Source organism: Canis lupus, chromosome 36 (genome assembly GCF_048164855.1).
Source record: "Canis lupus baileyi chromosome 36, mCanLup2.hap1, whole genome shotgun sequence".
Lineage (NCBI taxonomy): Eukaryota > Metazoa > Chordata > Mammalia > Carnivora > Canidae > Canis > Canis lupus.
The window spans coordinates 19,153,489-19,170,189 of record NC_132873.1 but is presented as its reverse complement, the minus strand read 5'-3'; the positions used below and the strand labels follow the sequence as shown (position 1 = coordinate 19,170,189).

Genomic DNA, 16,701 nt, shown 5'->3' with positions numbered 1-16,701 from the left:
ATACCATTATTTTACATAACTCTATATAAGAAAGAGTTACAAAGTAAACTATTTTTCAAATCATCAATTTTGAAATGTATAAAAATTGCAGATTTCAGAAATAATTTCAGAGATGTGAAAATATGAACAGGTGCTTCTTAGAATCAATGAGATAGGACTATGAGGAAGACTGAGTATCTGGAAAAGTCTTTTAAATATGCAAGAATTAGGAATACAGCAAACATAAATGTCTCCCCAGAACAAATAAAACAAAACGAATAAATTATTTGAAGCCACAATCCATACAACTAAAATGTCTTTAAAAATGAAGAATTTATAAAGTGGAGAAATGGTGAAAAGGGTTAGCAATTAGCATTTAATTTGGTTAAATCTAAATGTGATTATAACGAACAAAACAGAATTGCTATAATTGTTAAAATAATAGGTACATGTATAAAAAAATAAAAATTTGATGAAAATTACTGTGACAAAAATTCCAGAACATCTCATTAAAATGTTAGCAAAAACAAAAGTATTCTTCATCTTCATGATAAAGAGGCATTTAATAAAATTTAACATCCACTCTAAGATTTAACATCCTTTTTTTTTTTTTTTTTTAATCTTTCAGGGGTACCTGGCTGGTTCTGTCAATAGAACATGTGACTCTTCATCTCAGCATTGTGAGTTCCAGCCCCACGGTGGGCATGGAGTATACTTAAAAAAAAAATTTTTTTTTTCAATGAAATGGGAATATAGGTTTCTATTCTAATGGGGGAGGGGCTTAAGCACACATACACACAAACTCATAATTATTAAATACACATACAGGCCAGCATAGGGGCACCTGGGTGGCTCAGCGGTTGAGCATCTGCCTTCAGCCCAGGGCCTGATCCTGGAGACCCTGGATTGAGTCCCACGTTGAGCTCCCTCCATGGAGCCTGCTTCTCCCTCTGCCTATGTCTCTACCTCTCTCTGTCTCATGAATGAATAAATTTTTTAAAAACGGCCACCATAATGCTTAATGGTAAAACACCAACAGCATTCCCATTAAAGCAAGGAATAACATTACAATATTAAGGAAGCCCACTATTACTCTGTTATTAGCATTGTTCTAGAAGTGCTGAATGATACAGTGAGACTAAAAAAAAAAAAATGAGGGGGGCGCCTGGGTGGCTCAGTGGTTGACTGTCTGCCTTTGGCTCAGATGGTGATCCTGGGGTCCTGGGATCGAGTCCCACATTAGGCTCCCTGCATGGAGTCTTCTTCTCTCTCTGCCTATGTCTCTGCCTCTCTGTGTCTCCCAGGAATAAATAAATTCTTTAAAAAAAAATGAGGGATTAGTATTAAAATGGAGGGGTCTAAGCTATCATTTTACATGTGTCAATATACCCAAAACACTTAATTCACTGTGAAACTACTGGAAGTAATAAAATCTTTCAAAGGTAACTGGTTATAAAATTAGTATACAAAATTAAGCAGTTTTCCTACCAATTTCCCAAAAAATCAATAGAAAATATAATGGAAGAAAAAAAACATATCTCTTAAAATTCCTAGGAACAAATTCAACACCAAATAACTTATATTAAGAAAACTTAAAACACTACTAGAACAGGGACACTTGGGTGGCTTAGTTGGTTAACTAGCTGACTCTTAATTTTGGATCAGGTCATGATCTCAAGGTTGTGGGATGGAGCCCTGTGTCCAGCTCCACTCAGGGTGGAGTCAGTCCGCTTGTCCCTATCCCTCTGCTTTTTCCCCTGCTGGTGCTTTCTCTCTCTCTCTCTGTCTCAAATAAATAAATTAAATCTTTTTTTTTTTTTATAACCCACACTACTAAAATAGAGAAAAGACTTTAAAATGATACGCCTTTTTCTCAGAAAGCAAGACAATAAAACGAAGAGCTCTTTTGTCTCTAAATTAATCTACACATTCAATGTAATCTAAATCATTACCAAGAAGTTGTTTGCAATTCTTTTTAGAAGACAAATGGAATCTAAAATTCACTGGGAAACAACTGTAAGAATACCATTAAAAAAAATCTGGAAAATAAGAATAATATAAAAATAAAATAAGAGTAATAAAAATATTTTTAAGCAATATTAATTCAGTTAGTGTAATACTGGTCTTCCATTTCCACTTCAGAAAGCTGCAAGAGAATATTAACTCCATCCCAACAATGAGAATAAGCTAAATAACCCACAAAATTTAGTGTTTTCTTAAAGCCCACCAAGGACTGAGAATTCAGGAAAGCTAATGATCCAAAATCCAGAAAATGACTATCCCTACCTAGGACTGCAGAGACCCCTGGCTGCTTTCATCTTTGGCAGGGCAGCAGGAAGAGGAGGAGGTTGCTTCACAAAGTAATGGAGTGCAAAAGATAAGCAAAGTGTATCTTTAAGTATCTTTAAATCTTGAAACAAAGTTGGCCAAGAATTCTATATCCAATAAAAATATCCTTCAAAAATGAAAGCAAAATAAAATTTCAGACAAAGCTGAAAGAATTTGTGCCACACACAAATTCTGCACTACAAATGAATTGAAATATTCTTTACAGTGAAGGAAAATAACATATAGAAACTCAGTTCCACAGGAAGCAAGAGAGAAATCAAAAAGGGTAAATAGGATTTCACTTTCTGCTGCTTCATTATTGGTGTATAGAAATGCAACAGACCTCTGTGCATTGATTTTATATCCTGTGACTTTGCTGGATTCCTGTACCAGTTCTAGCAATTTTTTGGTGGAGTCTTTCGGTCTTTCTATATAAATGTCATCTATGAAGAGCGAAAGTTTGACTTCCTTACTGATTGGATGCCCTTTTTTTTTTTTCTTTTATTTCTTTTTGGATGCCTCTGATTGCTGAGGTGAGGACTTCCCATACAATGTCAAACAACAGTGGTGAGAGTGGACATTCTTGTCTTGTTCCTGACCTTAGGGGAAAAGCTGTTTTTCTTCATTGAGGATGATATTAGCTATGGATCCTTCATATATGGACTTTATAATGTTGAGGTATGTTCCTTCTATCCCTACTTTCTTGAGGATTTTTTTTTAATATTTTATTTACTTGAGAGACAGAGATGGTGACAGAGACAATGAGAGACAGCATGAGTGGGGAGGAGAGGGAGAAGCAGGTTCCCCACCAATCAGCAGGATGTGGGGCTCGATCCCAGGGCCCTGGGGTCATGACTTGAGCTGAAGGCAGATGCTTAACTGAGCCACACAGGTGTCTCCTTTTATTTTATTTTTTTCAAAGACTTATTTGAGAGAGAGCACAAGCAGAGAGAAGAGAAAGTATTTTCTTGAGGATTTTTTTAAATCAAGAAACAATGGTATATTTTGTCAAATGCTTTTCTGCATCTATTGAGAGGATCATATGGTTCTTTGTTTTTTTAAGATTTTATTTATTTATTCATGAGAGACGCAGAGAGGTAGAAACATAGGCAGAGGGAGAAGCAGGCTCCCTGTGGGGAGCCCAATGAGGGACTCCAACCACAACACTGGATCATGCCCTGAACCAAAGGCAGATGCTTAACCACTGAGTCACCCAGATGCCCCAGGATCATGTGGTTCTTATCCTTTCTTTTATTAATGTGGTATATCACATGTATTGATTTGCAGATATCAAACCACCTCTGCAGACCAGGTATAAATCTCACTTGGTTGTGGTGAAAAGATGTGGTATATATATACACAACAGAATACTGCTCAGCCATCAAAAAGAAGGGAATCTGGCCATTTACAATGATATCATGGATGGAACTAAAGGATATTATGTTAAGTGAAATAAATCAGTCAGAGAAAGACAAATACCATAAGATTTCACTCTTTTGTGCAATTTAAGAAACAAAACAGATGAACATAGGGGAAGGGAAGGAAAAATAAAGACAGGGACGCAGGGACACCTGAGTGGCTCAGTGGTCAAGCGCATCTCCCTTTGGCTCAGGTAGTGATCCTGGGGTCCCCCACAGAGAGCCTGCTTCTCCCTCTGCTTGTGTCTCTGCCTTTCTGTCTCTCATGAATAAATAAATAAAATCTTAAAAAAAAAAAAAAAAGAAGGGAGGCAAATCATAAGAGACTCTTAACTATAGGGAACAAACTGAGGGTGCTCGAGGGGAGGTGGGTAGGGAAATGGGATAATTGGGTGATGGGCATTACGGAGGGTACTTGATGTAGTGAGCACTGGATGTTGTATGTAACTGATGAATCACTAAATTCTACCCCTGAAACTAATATTACACTATATGTAAACTAACTTGAATTTAAATAAAATCTTGAAAGAACAAAAAAGGTAAATATGTTGATAAATACAAAGGAATTTTTGAACATTACGTATACACATGCATCTTTAAATTTCACTAAAAAGTTGATTTCTTTAAATTAAAAGTAATAAAAATATAGGTCACATATAGAAGTAAAATGTGTAAGAGCACAAAGGTAAGAAGATGGTAATTGCAAATATAAATGTAATAATATTCTTACACTGTTGATTAAGTACTAGAGTATCTTTGAAAATACGTTGTGATAAATTCAAGAAACATACTAAAAAGATAGGAAAAGAAATATTTTTCTAAATATTCTAAAGAAGGCAAGGGAAGACAACCAAAGAGTAAATGAGAAAAACGGAAAAAAGAACACCAGCACTGGCGGTATTAAGTAAGAATGATAAATCACTGACCTCTACCTCTGAAACCAGTAATACATTACATGTTAATTAATTGAATTTAAATTTAAAAAGAATATCAATACGCTTAACCTAAACACAGAAAAAAGTTTCAAAAATATCAATGGACCATATACCACTATTAGAACACAGAGATTGTTGTGAGACTGGATAAACACCTACAACCCAACTGTACGTAGTTTATAAGAAACACACTTTAAACATAAACACACAGATGAGTTAAAAGGAAAAGATAGCAAGAGGCAAACATTAAGCTTCTATTAATGTCAGAACAGGATTCCATTTAAAAAGTATTTTCAGATCTAGAATGGGCATTTCATAATGATAAAAGAGTCAATTTGGCAAAAAGACACAGCTATCTTAAAAAGTGTATGTGACTAATAACACTACCAAATCATAAAGAAAAAAAAAAAACCTGACAGAACTGAAGGGAGAAATAGATAAATCTACAATTATAATTAGAGACTTGAGACTTAACACGTCTCCCAAAGTAACTGACAGAACAAGGAGACATTAAAAATGTGAAGATAAAAGGTTTGAGCAACACTCTCAACAAGTTTTACCTAACTGACATTTAGACCACTCCACCCACCACCAGTAGAATACAATTTTCCCTCAAGGGTAACTGGAGCATTCCCCAAGACAGACTATATATTATAAAACAATTAATAAAATTTGTACGAGAGACTGAACTGGTACCAAATACCAAAATGTATCAGATATAAAAGAGATGTTATAAATTGTATTGTTTACACTGTCCAACTTTGTGATTAGGCAAAACAAAACAGAACAAAACAAAACAAAAAAACCCACCTCAATAAATTTAAAGGTACTGAAATCATACATGTTTTTTGACCACAACATTGCTAATTTAGGAATCAATAGCAATGATCTACCTAAAAAATTCTAAAATATTTGGAAATAAAAATAACATACCCAGTAATAGATCAAAGAAATCACAGGGAAATTTTAAAATATTTTTAACTGAATGATAATGAAAACATTCCAAATTTGTGGTGTCTAGCTAAAGCATGCTTAGAGAAAACTTACAGCTTTAAATGCCTAAAAGGAAAAGAAGGTGTAAAAGCAATTATTTATGCTTCCACCTTAGTAAGTCAGAAAAGGAGGAACAAATTAAACCCAAAGTAAAAGAAACAAAATGAAGGAGGAGAAATTTGTGAACAGAGAACAGGAAAACAGAGAAAATCAACAAAGTGAAAAAATTTAAATATAGGACATATCACACTATGAAATCACAAAGTTGGATGGTGTAAACAATACAATTTATATCATCTCTTTTATATCTGATACATTTTGGTATTTGGTGCCAGTTCAGTCTCTGGAACAAATCTTATTAATTGTTTTATAATAAATATTTCTAATAAAAATGTGGTTTCCTAGTTTTTCAACAACTGTCACGTTGGCACCAATCTCATGTTTGCAGTTTTCTCACTTTGGACTGGCTGAGCTTTGAGCACCCATTTAACTCTAAAATTATAATGATTTGCCTGGCAATTATAATTACCGATAATTAGAGCAACGTCTTGCACAGAGTTGTTTCAATGGCTGGATGCACAATCCTTCTGCGCTATTAAATACAGAAATTTTGCAGAATACTGGCAATGTTGGGCACAGATAAATATAAAGCGATCAAAATTTTTTCATCACATAAAAAGTATATACGTACCAGTAGATGTTTCTTTGGCCAATACATGTGTAATTAACGTCCTACTAAAGGATGAGGCACCTGTGGCTACTCCATAAATATTGATGTTAAGATGATGAAAGTAATATCGCCTTACAGTACGCTGCCTACGTCTAAACCAAAGCAATCAATGCATAAATGCTTAGAGAAATAAATGCTTAAGAGAAAATCTAAAACCGTAGATATAAACGTGATTTTCCCAATAAGCTATTTCATAGAGACTCCTAGTTTATAATGGGGTTTTTGCTCTGTGCATTATCATCTATTACATGAAAAATAATCCCACCCCCTCTCCTGGCAAACCCACGGCGTCACGGGGTGGTTGCCAGGTCGGATTTTTCCCCCTCTCCATCTTTCTCCAGAGCATCAGGTATCTGACCATTGACATCATCTGAGCGCCCGACCAGGTGATGCGCGTTCCCAGCTCCGGGTGGTGGGTGCGCGGCCGTGGGATGTGCGCGCCGAACGCCTCGGGTGCTCGGCCTTTCTGCAGTTCGCCTCAAACCGCGCACTGATTAAGGTTTTTTTTGTTTTGTTTTGTTTTGTTTTTAAAAAGATTTTATTTATTCATGAGAAACAGAGAGAGAGAGAGAGAGAGAGAGGCAGAGGCACAGGCAGAGGCTGAAGCAGGCCCCCTGCAGGGAGCCTGACGCGGCGACCCCGGGTCTCCGGGGTCACGCCCTGGGCCGCTGAGCCACCGGGGCTGCCCCTCAGGTTTTTGTTTTTACCCAAACGCTTGCCACTTCGTTTCTAGAGAAGGCATTTCCATTACAAAATAATGACATAAAAACAAACACAACAGAAGGGGGGGAAAAAAAAAAAAAAAAAAGAGGCGAGCCGCAAGGCACCTGAAGGCCGTGACCGTCCGCCTCAGGGGGAGGCGACCTCCACCTCGGCGAGAAGCCACCCCAGCAAGCGGGCCCGGGGCGGGGGCGGGGGCCGGGCGAGCCCTCCCGCCCTGAGGGGGCCCAAGGGCCGCCGGACACGGCTCCTGGGCCGTCCTGCCCCCGGGGAGCTCGGGCCGGGGCGCCGTCCGGAGGGAGGCCGCGGGCGCCGGCGAGGCCCCGAGAGACCGCGTGTGCGCGCGGCGAGCGCCTCCCGCCGCGCCTCCACCTCGGGGCGTCGCCACGGGAACCCGGGGTTTCGGCCTCCGGCCGCGGGGAGGCCGGGGGAGGGCGCGGCCCGCCGCCCGGAGGGAGGGGGGAGGGGGGAGGGAGCGGGGGAGGGGGCCGAGGCCGCACTCTCACCGCGACGCTGCAGCCGCGACGCGCCGGTCCTCCGCCACCTCGGGCCGCGCTCGGCTGCGCGGAGGCCCGTCCCGGCGCCCGTCCCCGTCCCCGCCGCCGCCGCCGCCGCCGCCGCCGCCGCCGCCGCCGCCCGCGAGCCCCGAGACGCCGCCGGGCCCCTCCCGCAGCCCGTGCCCCTCCGCACCCGTGCGTGGAGGTGTCGGGCTCCGGCTGCGGGCGGCGGGAGATTTAAACCCGGCGGCCTGGCGCGCGCGGCGTCTCGGCCCGGCGTCCGCGTTCTCGCCCTCTCGGGCCCTCGGTCGGTTTGGGGATCAACTCCGGGACCCATTCCGGTCCTCCTTCGCCAGATTCCGGGCTATTAACAAACACCGCAGCGCTCAGAGCATCGGAGTGAAGGAACTGAGCGTGAGACCTCTGAGGCGTTCCGGGTTTCCTTTTCCAAGCCCGGTGCCCCAGCCCAGGGGGGCGGGGAGGGGGGGTCCCCTAGCTCCTCCAGGCCCGCCCCGCCCCGCCCCGCACCTGCAGGCCCCTCCGGGGCCGCCCCGACCGGGCGCTGAGCTCCCGAGCCTCAGGCATTCCGGAGTCCGCGCCAGTGCCGCACGCGGGGACCGTTCACGTGCTGCATTGAACTCTCCTCTTAAAGAGGATTGAGTTAATAACTGTTAATAACTGACCTCAGATGCACATATGCATAATCATAACTTGTAAATGAGGTCTTCGAGAGTAGACGGCAAAAATGGAGACTAAGACCTTAATTTTTTTTTTTAATGGTAAACAAGGCAAAAGTAAATTGTTACTGGTGGAAGAGAATTTAAATTCAAAGAACTTTCTTTTTAAAGATGACTCCGAATATCCTATCACTTTACTGAGGCTTTACAAAATACGAATTATAACTGTGACATAGGCTATTAAGCTTGCACTCCAGGTGGTAACTAATAAGTTTGTAAAATGTGGAATATGGAGTGAGTTTCTAGAATATTGCTACAAAGCACTTACCTTAAAAACCTGAAACAAGTGGGGGTTTTTTTATTTATTTATTTTTTTAATTTTTTATGGGAGACACACAGAGAAAGGCAGAGACACAAGCAGAGGGAGAAGCAGGCTCCATGCAGGGAGCCCAAGGTGGGACTTGATCCTGGGATTCCAGGAACACGCTCTGAGCTGAAGGCAGATGCTTAACCGCTGAGCCACCCAGGCATCCCAAAAGAAGTAGTTTTAGAATAGGATAAAGAATAGGGTATCACTGAGACATCATGTATGAGAGGAAAGGGTTTATTCCAGAGGCAGCCAAAGAAAGAGATAAAAGGGCATGCTTCAAATCTAGAAGGGGGAGGGATTTTTTTTTTTTTTTAATAAAAGGGTTGGTGTTACACATATATTGATGAAAAGGAAGAGGGAAACTTGTGGTTTTTCATGAGGAAAGATGGAGCATGCTTACTGAGCAAACATGTAACATACATCCCATATTCACTTGTGGTGGAGACTTAAAATGAGGCAAAGTCCAGCACCTGCTGTCAGGGATTTTAGGACAAGGAAAGGGGCTATGGGCATGCTCCAGGAGAGCCCAGATAAACTGGAGGGGGTCTTGGGCTCATTATCTAGGGTGAGGAAGACCGGGCCTTCTGTTCATAGGCTGGAACCCTATCAGTGACTTCTAGCCTAGGTCTCCCTAGTGGATTTGTTAGTGGGGTCTGGAAACACACAATAGCTGATTAGGGAGAAACAGGCCTCTGAAAAACAAGCTTTAGATTTCTGGTTAATTTTGACCTCGTTAACCCTAGGGGTGACAATCTCGGAGTCCACAGCTTTTCTCAGGTTCTCCAAGTCTAGATCCTTCGAAGGGAAGAATTAGCATTTGGCAAATGAGGAGAACTGCTGTACTTCCTCAGATCTTTCCTGACTCACTCATGCTAAGTTTAGCATCCCTCCTAAGGACATATTTCTACTCTCAACAATTGTAATTTTTTTTCTGCCTGTCTTCCCCATTGGATGCTGAGCTCCTCCAAAGTAAAATATTTATGCATTTCAGTAGCTGAGTCTTCAAGAGTAATACATACTGCATTCTGAATGTTTATTCAATAAGTGAACAGAAGGAAAGACAGCTAATTGACAACTGAAGGATACTGTATAAAATATCTAAAAAGAACTGAACACTTTTCTTCCTAAAGAATAAATGACTCTAATGTGGTAAGAAAATGACTTTCAGAATGTTACCATGCATGATATGTTAAGTTTCTTGGGATATTTTGGAAAATGCTTGTTCCAACAGGATAAAGTTTAATTCAAGAGAATATTAAACTAGTATGTTTCTTCAGCTCAATCTGAGGCAGATAAAGGCACTCCAAGAAATACACCAGAAAGTCAGAGTACTGTGGGCAAGGCCTGTTGGTTTTGTTTACTTAACTGGAGAAAATAAATGAAAGATACACAATGTCTCCAAGTCACCATAAAAATGTAGCATTTACACATCACATTTCCTTCACAGGTCACTCCAGAAAGTGGGCAAGTGGAGGCAGTTTAAGAATGGTTTCAGCAAATATGGTGGAGCTACTGACGCTCCTGGGCAAGAATCAGGCTTTCTTAATCAGATATTTGATAAATGTTTATAGAATGAATTAGTAATCTTCCATTAGCTGTTGGATTGATTAAAAATATATATTTAAATGCCTTTTGCCCCTTAACAGAAAATGAGGCTCCCAAAGTAGTTAAAATTTAGTATTTCTAAATGGGCTTTTTTAGAAAACAAAAGAATTTAACACTATTCAAATACTTTTATATGGGAAGATGTTTCATCTAGAAGTGCGAATATTTTTAGAAGTACTATCTAATTTTATATCAACAGATTTATCTTAATATAAAGTGCTTTCCTCCACTGTAGGCTTCTACAAGTGAACTAGAAGACCATTAGATGACTTGGGATGTCACTTGGGAGCTTTGAGAGGCTCCACAAATCTGGGATCCCAGAACAATAAACAGCAATGATCTTTTGCACTATCAAGCAGACCTCTGGTGAGTCTCCTAAATAAAACTTCAATTGGTATTTAAAAACATACTAAGAATTCTATGCTTTGGTACTATTTTACTCTTATTAAAGATCAGGGATCTACTGAACCTGATATCGTGGAAATAGCTCCCATTTCTTCAAGGTGTTCCAGTTTCCTTTTCATCTGTTTGACCTTATCAAGGAAATCAGAAGTAACAGGTCAGTGGCCGTTAGTGAGGGTATGGAAAGCTATCTTCCCAGATGCTTACACTATTACTTACTTACAAATGGCAAGCTAAACATGCTTTCTCCCATGTTGATTCAAGGCTAGAATTAGAGACAGTATCATTAGGATGATTTTTTTTAATGTCAAATGCTATAGACCTATAAAAAAAGTATTTCCCTTTTTGGTTGTTTCCCCCTGAAACAACCACTGGACTTAATTTGGTATTACTAATTCCCTGGCATGTTGTCTATATTTTTACTAACTATCCATATCCATATAATTGTTTGACATGTTTCTCAACTCAGATTGTACCTAACAAGATCATTTCTCTGGATCTTTAATTACTCTGAGGCATGTGTCCTATCTCCATCATTAATTGGCTATACACCTTCATACAAGGTATTTAAGCTGTCTGGATTGTCGTTTCCTTTAATAACATGAATAATGTAATAATTCAAATGATATGAATGAGTAACAGGATAATTTCTAAAGTTGCCTTTTGGTTATATGCAATTCCCATATGAAAAGAAATAGTCTTTAAAGAACACATATATTATTATGCTAATACATTTAGTGGTATACTAAAATTGAAATTTATTTTAAAGGCAAGAACATGCAAAGCTGAACATAACATTATGGTCATTTGGTACCAATAAATGCCACAGAAATTTATATATAGCCTTTCTTTTATGTAGGTGAAGACATAAACTTATTCTTCACATTTATAAAAATATCATTCTTATGGATGACCTAATCATTAGCAGAATATATATGTAGTATTTAGAGCTTGAGCTCTAGACTCAGATACATCCAAATTCAAATCCTGACTTATTTATTGGCTACATGAAATCTGGTCAAATGACTCGACCCCTCTAACACACATATTTCTCTTTTAAAATAAAGGTCACTGGGGGATCCCTGGGTAGCTCAGTGGTTTACACCTGCCTTTGGCCCAGGGCATGATCCTAGAATCCCAGGATCGGGTCCCACATCGGGCTTCCTGTGTGGAGCTTGTTTCTCCCTCTGCCTGTGTCTCTGCCTCTCTCTCTCTCTGTGTGTGTCTCATGAATAAATAAATAAAATCTTAAAAAAAAAAAAAAGAAAAAAGAAAATCTTGAAAAAAAAGTAAAATAAAGATCACTTAATCATTTTAATATCAAAGGATTGCTATGGTAGGATACAGGTGGATTTGGGTGGGTTTTGTGTGTGTGTGTTTGCCATTTTAATAGACACTACCAGTAAATAATTTACTTCTTCAAATCTGTGGATATCAGTAGATACTTTAACAAAGATAGCCTATCTAGCCCTATTAAGCAACCCCCAAAATTCTACTAAGTTATGTTAAAAGATATATCTAGCTTAAAATCAAAACCACAAGAAATATCAAGTTTTGGCAAGGATGTAGAGAAAAAGGAACCCTCTTGCACTGTTGGTACGAATGCAAGCTGGTGCAGTCACTGTGGAAACTTGTATGGTGGTTCCTCAAAGAGTTAAAAATGGACCTACCCAACAATTCAGTAATCACAATACTGGTATTTAACCCCAAAATACAAAAACCCTAATTCAAAGGGATACATGCAATCCCTATGTTGATTGCAGCATTATTTACAACAGCCCAAATGTCCATCAGTAGGTGAATGGACGTAGTATGTATATACAATGGAATATTATTTAGCCATAAAAAGAATTAAATCTTGCCATTTGCAATGACATGGATGAAGCTAGAGTATAATGCTTAAGTTAAATAACTCAGAGAAAGACAAATACTATATGATTTCATTCATGTGGAATTTAAGAAACAAGCCAAGGAAAAAAGACAAACAAAGGAACAGCCTCTTAACTATACAGAACTGATGGTTACCAGAGGGGAGGTGGATGGGGGGTGTGGGTGAAATAGGTGATGGGGATTAAGGAGTACACTTGCTATGATGAGCACTGGGTGATGTACAGAATCAGTACAATCAGTGTTGTCGAATCAGTAGATTGTACAACTGAAATTAATACAACACTGTGTTAACTATATTGGCATTAAAATGAAAATCATAAAAAAGGAAAAAAGATAATTAGCTTATATAACAAAATATTAACATTACTTTTTTTTTTTTTTTTTTTTTTACAGCTCCCACCCCTACCCACTCTTATCCCTTTTTTTTCTTATCCCTTTTTAGTATGTTTGATACTAGAAGTCTAGGATAGTCTAAAAATGTCAGTATTAAAGTAAATAAAAGTTCTTGGTGCTTTTATTGGCAGTTTCTCATTAGTAAAATTTGGATTTCACTTGCGTTTTGAAACCTGATTCCAATTAATGAATTTTTAAATAAAAGGAATAATTAAATATTGATTGCCTTGTCTTAAAATGTTATTTTTTTTGTCCTTTTAGGAGCTACAGTAGTATCAAAATTATTTCTCCTTATGTTTGCTTCATATATGTAGTTTTTCAAAATTAGAATACATAAAAATTTTTTTTGTGAAAAGATTTCAATATTATCAAATTTCCAGAGAGTATGTGGTTAGCAGGGTTGTTTGTTCAATTATCCAACTATGTGTATTTTATATCAATTTAAACTTTCATTTGTTCTTTTCCCCAATAATGCTAGGAAGCATTTTGATATATTATTATGCATTGATGACAATAGTTCCAAAATGGCCATTCGAAATTCACAGGACAAAGCAGATACTGGTCATCTATTCCTAAAAATCTATTACGTTTTCCTGCATTCTATGTAGAATTAAAAAATCTTATATAACTTAACTGTCTACCTGGATAATCTCTAGGTATTTGCCACAGCCAGGTTTTGTTTTCATGGTTTCCAATATAAAAAGATAATCATGTCTTAGATAAGACCTGGAGGCAGCTTTAACTAAAAGAGGGAAGCAAAACTGAACTTCTTAGCATATGAAAAAATATATTTTCTTCCTTCCTCGTGTTATTTCTTAGCTATCATTTCTGATGCTTTTGTGCTGCTCCCTGTGCCAGAGGGACCATCTCCACCTTCCCAACCAGTATCTGTCCAGATCTGGCTCAAATATCACTATTCTACAATATTTTTCTTGACATCCAACTTACTTCCCATAAAGCTAGTTGCTTCCTTTTCTATGCCACCTTTCTACCTTATATTTACATCTTTTATACATTTAAGTCACTGTTATAACTAATTCTTATTTATATAATATTTATATAAGTATTTCCATGCAAGGTTATCTTTTTTGGAGGTAGTGTCCATGTCTTAAACATTTTCTGCTTTTCTCCCCTTTCCTCCATCTTCAAAGAGACCCTGGTACATGGGAGAAGTTCAACCTTTGTTCTTGAACTATTAGGTAGACTTTGAGGCTGATTTTTAATGTTAATGCTTATCATTAAGCAGTAAGAAAGGAATTTCTTAAAACTTTGATGAGGTAAGAGCAAGCATCAACAAGTTTATGAATCTCATTACTACGGCAAGATAGCATAAGTAATCTTGTACCAATCAGCAGGTCCTGAGCACTGCACTGCCTCATTCCTAACTTTGCCATTGCTAGGAAAGCAGCAACACTCATTTTTCCACAAGAATCTTGGGAGCAGATAAGTCCATGTAAAGCCCTTGTCTCTGGTGTAACTAAAATAGAGGAAAATGGACCATTGAAAGGGAGACGCCTACTTTGGAGGAAATGGTGGAGGATGGGAGTAGGAGAGCAATATGTTCTAAGGGCACTGAGTCTTCTAGGCTTCAGTTGTCCTCTCATACTTTTCCTGTTTGAAGAATAAGATCTAACCACTTGAGTTACACAAGGAGAGAAACTGGGCAGAAGATTGATCCCAGAGCCTTGATCATTAATGTTACACCCATCCCAAAGGAGAATGCTTGAACCATGAATGTATCCTTGGAACCAGGGTTGAGAATAAGTGAGGAAACAATAAGTGATGCCACTTCCTTTTCTGTTCACTACATCTAATAAATAGGCCTCTTTACCTTTGCTTCAATTACCTAGTGTATGCATACTACAACTGAAAAGCCCAGATTGGGTGTGTAAAGAAAACCTTTAAAATAACTCTGTCCTTAAGGCTCATTCAGGGAACATCCAAAACAAGAATATAAATTCTTCTTTGTCCTATAGAAGTTAAAAAAAAAAAAATGAAAGTAAGAAAGAGAGAGGGAAGAAAGAATACAGAGGGAGAGGGAGAAGATTCCCCACTAAGCCCAGTGTGGGGCTCAATCCCAGAACCCCAAGATCATGACCTGAGCTGAAGGCAGATGCTTAACTGACTGAGCCACCCAGCCACCCCTATTTTTTGGCATTAAAACATACTTTCTTTTAAGAAATGTTATAGTAACAGTAGCTCTAGCTCTTGTGTGAAGATGAGGACCAAATCCTATGTATAGACAGAGCTTGGGTCCCTAAGAGTGTGGAATGAAACTTTCCAGACCTGGACTACCTCTGGATTTCATCTTGTAAGAGAACTAAACTTCTGGCTTAATCTACTGCTAATTCGGCTCTTAATTGCAGCCAAGTATATGTATTATTTCCTAGACCTCTGTTAGGAACATTTTGTGAGATTTACTGAATTACAGTCTAGTGATGAGACTAAACTTATTTTCCATATATTAGAGGCTGAAGTGCTCTGCTTGAGGAATAAGTCACACTTTAAGAAGACATTTACATTAAATATCTGGTATATAATGTATGCATTAAAATAAATGCTAATGATATAAAATTTATAGAATATTATCTAATACTGACTGAAAGGTTTGTCTAAAGATTCTATTCTATACAAGGATATATTAGGAAGAAAGATTCCAGGTTACCATGAAATCTGTATGTAACTTCTAGAGGATTCTAACATCTTTAATACAAGTACTCCACTTAATATATTTCAACAAACTCTTCATTGGCAGCATCTAAATGTTTTAATTTTCTGAATACCCACAAAGTCTTATTATAAACATCAATTATTTTACCCTAAGTAAATTATATTTCTAATTTTTTCTCTATTAGAATGTATTAGTTTTCTTATGATGCTTTTGTTAAACAGCTAATGTACAAAAAAAAAACTCGTTTCCTCATCAGAAATAAATATCTGGACAATTACTATATTTTTAATACTTTTACAGCATCTCAAAAGCAAATCTTAATTCAAATGAATACCTCTAAAAGGAAACTAAAAAACTTAGTTTAGTTTCAAGAGTTTGCATATGGCAGAGAAGGCAGGTCACATTTTATATTTTAACAACACAAACTATTGTATAATAAATATAAAATGAAAAACAGTGATAGCAATTAACAAGGGTGAAAACATTATATAAACTTAAAGAGGCTGCTTTCTGAACCATCACTGATACAATCTGAGGATTCTTTATCAATTTCATTTACAGAAACAATCTCTATAGTCAAATTTGTCATTCACTTTCATGCTCCCACGTGAGAAGTAGTAGGTGAATATCTGTAGGAATACAATTTATTGTCTGCTCCTCCACTCAGAAGTAACTGCATAAAGGGAGAGGAAAAAAAACACGTAAACATAATTATTTCGTATGATAGTGAAACATAGTTAAATACCGATGATTCTGATTACAGAAAGAATTATAGATGAGCAGTTAACTCGCATTCAGAGTTAATACTTAAAAGGACCAATTACATCAATTTCACTACCATATTATAATACACTATATTAAAACTTTAAAAGTGATCATTTGAATTTGGTTGAGGCTACTGTACTTTCTATGAAGCATTTGTTAAGAAATGTAATAAAATTTAAAAGTCTGAGGGGTGATAAGAGTTTTTAATTAATTTCTATTTAAGAAAATTAAGGTTTTTGTTTTTCTTTTTTTTAAAGATTTTATTTATTCATGAGAAACACAGAGAGAGGCAGAGACATAGGCAGAGGGAGAAGCAGGCTCCTTGCAG

At 38.1% G+C, this 16,701-nt stretch overlaps 2 protein-coding genes and 1 long non-coding RNA gene across 13 annotated transcripts in view; 1 reads left to right on the top strand and 2 right to left on the bottom strand.

The window, feature by feature from the left end:
* The window catches only part of ICA1L (islet cell autoantigen 1 like), an 80,162-nt gene extending 71,908 nt beyond the window's left edge, over positions 1-8,254 (bottom strand). For 2 of the 5 annotated variants that reach the window (XM_072813061.1, XM_072813060.1), the window contains exon 1: positions 8,129-8,254. The gene's annotated coding sequence lies outside the window, so the exon portion shown is untranslated. Of the gene's footprint in view, positions 1-7,609; positions 7,703-7,793; positions 8,096-8,128 lie in introns of those variants that run through there. The other 3 variants (XM_072813057.1, XM_072813059.1, XM_072813058.1) reach the window with 3 other exon arrangements.
* LOC140625618 (uncharacterized) lies at positions 7,816-13,071 on the top strand. Of its 4 annotated transcripts, none has more exons than XR_012024959.1 (6): positions 7,816-8,014; positions 9,639-9,796; positions 10,488-10,618; positions 10,704-10,811; positions 11,124-11,217; positions 12,938-13,071. It is a non-coding gene; the product is annotated as an uncharacterized lncRNA (long non-coding RNA). The 4 variants fall into 4 exon arrangements; XR_012024961.1 differs by lacking the exon at positions 7,816-8,014 and adding an exon at positions 8,229-8,394; XR_012024962.1 differs by lacking the exon at positions 7,816-8,014 and adding an exon at positions 8,404-8,571.
* Positions 9,638-16,701, bottom strand: part of WDR12 (WD repeat domain 12) — a 30,552-nt gene continuing 23,488 nt past the window's right edge. For all 4 annotated transcript variants that reach the window (XM_072813072.1, XM_072813070.1, XM_072813071.1 and 1 more), the window contains one exon: positions 9,638-16,281. In XM_072813072.1, coding sequence (XP_072669173.1) covers positions 16,204-16,281 — 78 coding nt within the window. In that variant the 3' untranslated portion in view covers positions 9,638-16,203. The remainder of the gene's footprint in view (positions 16,282-16,701) is intronic.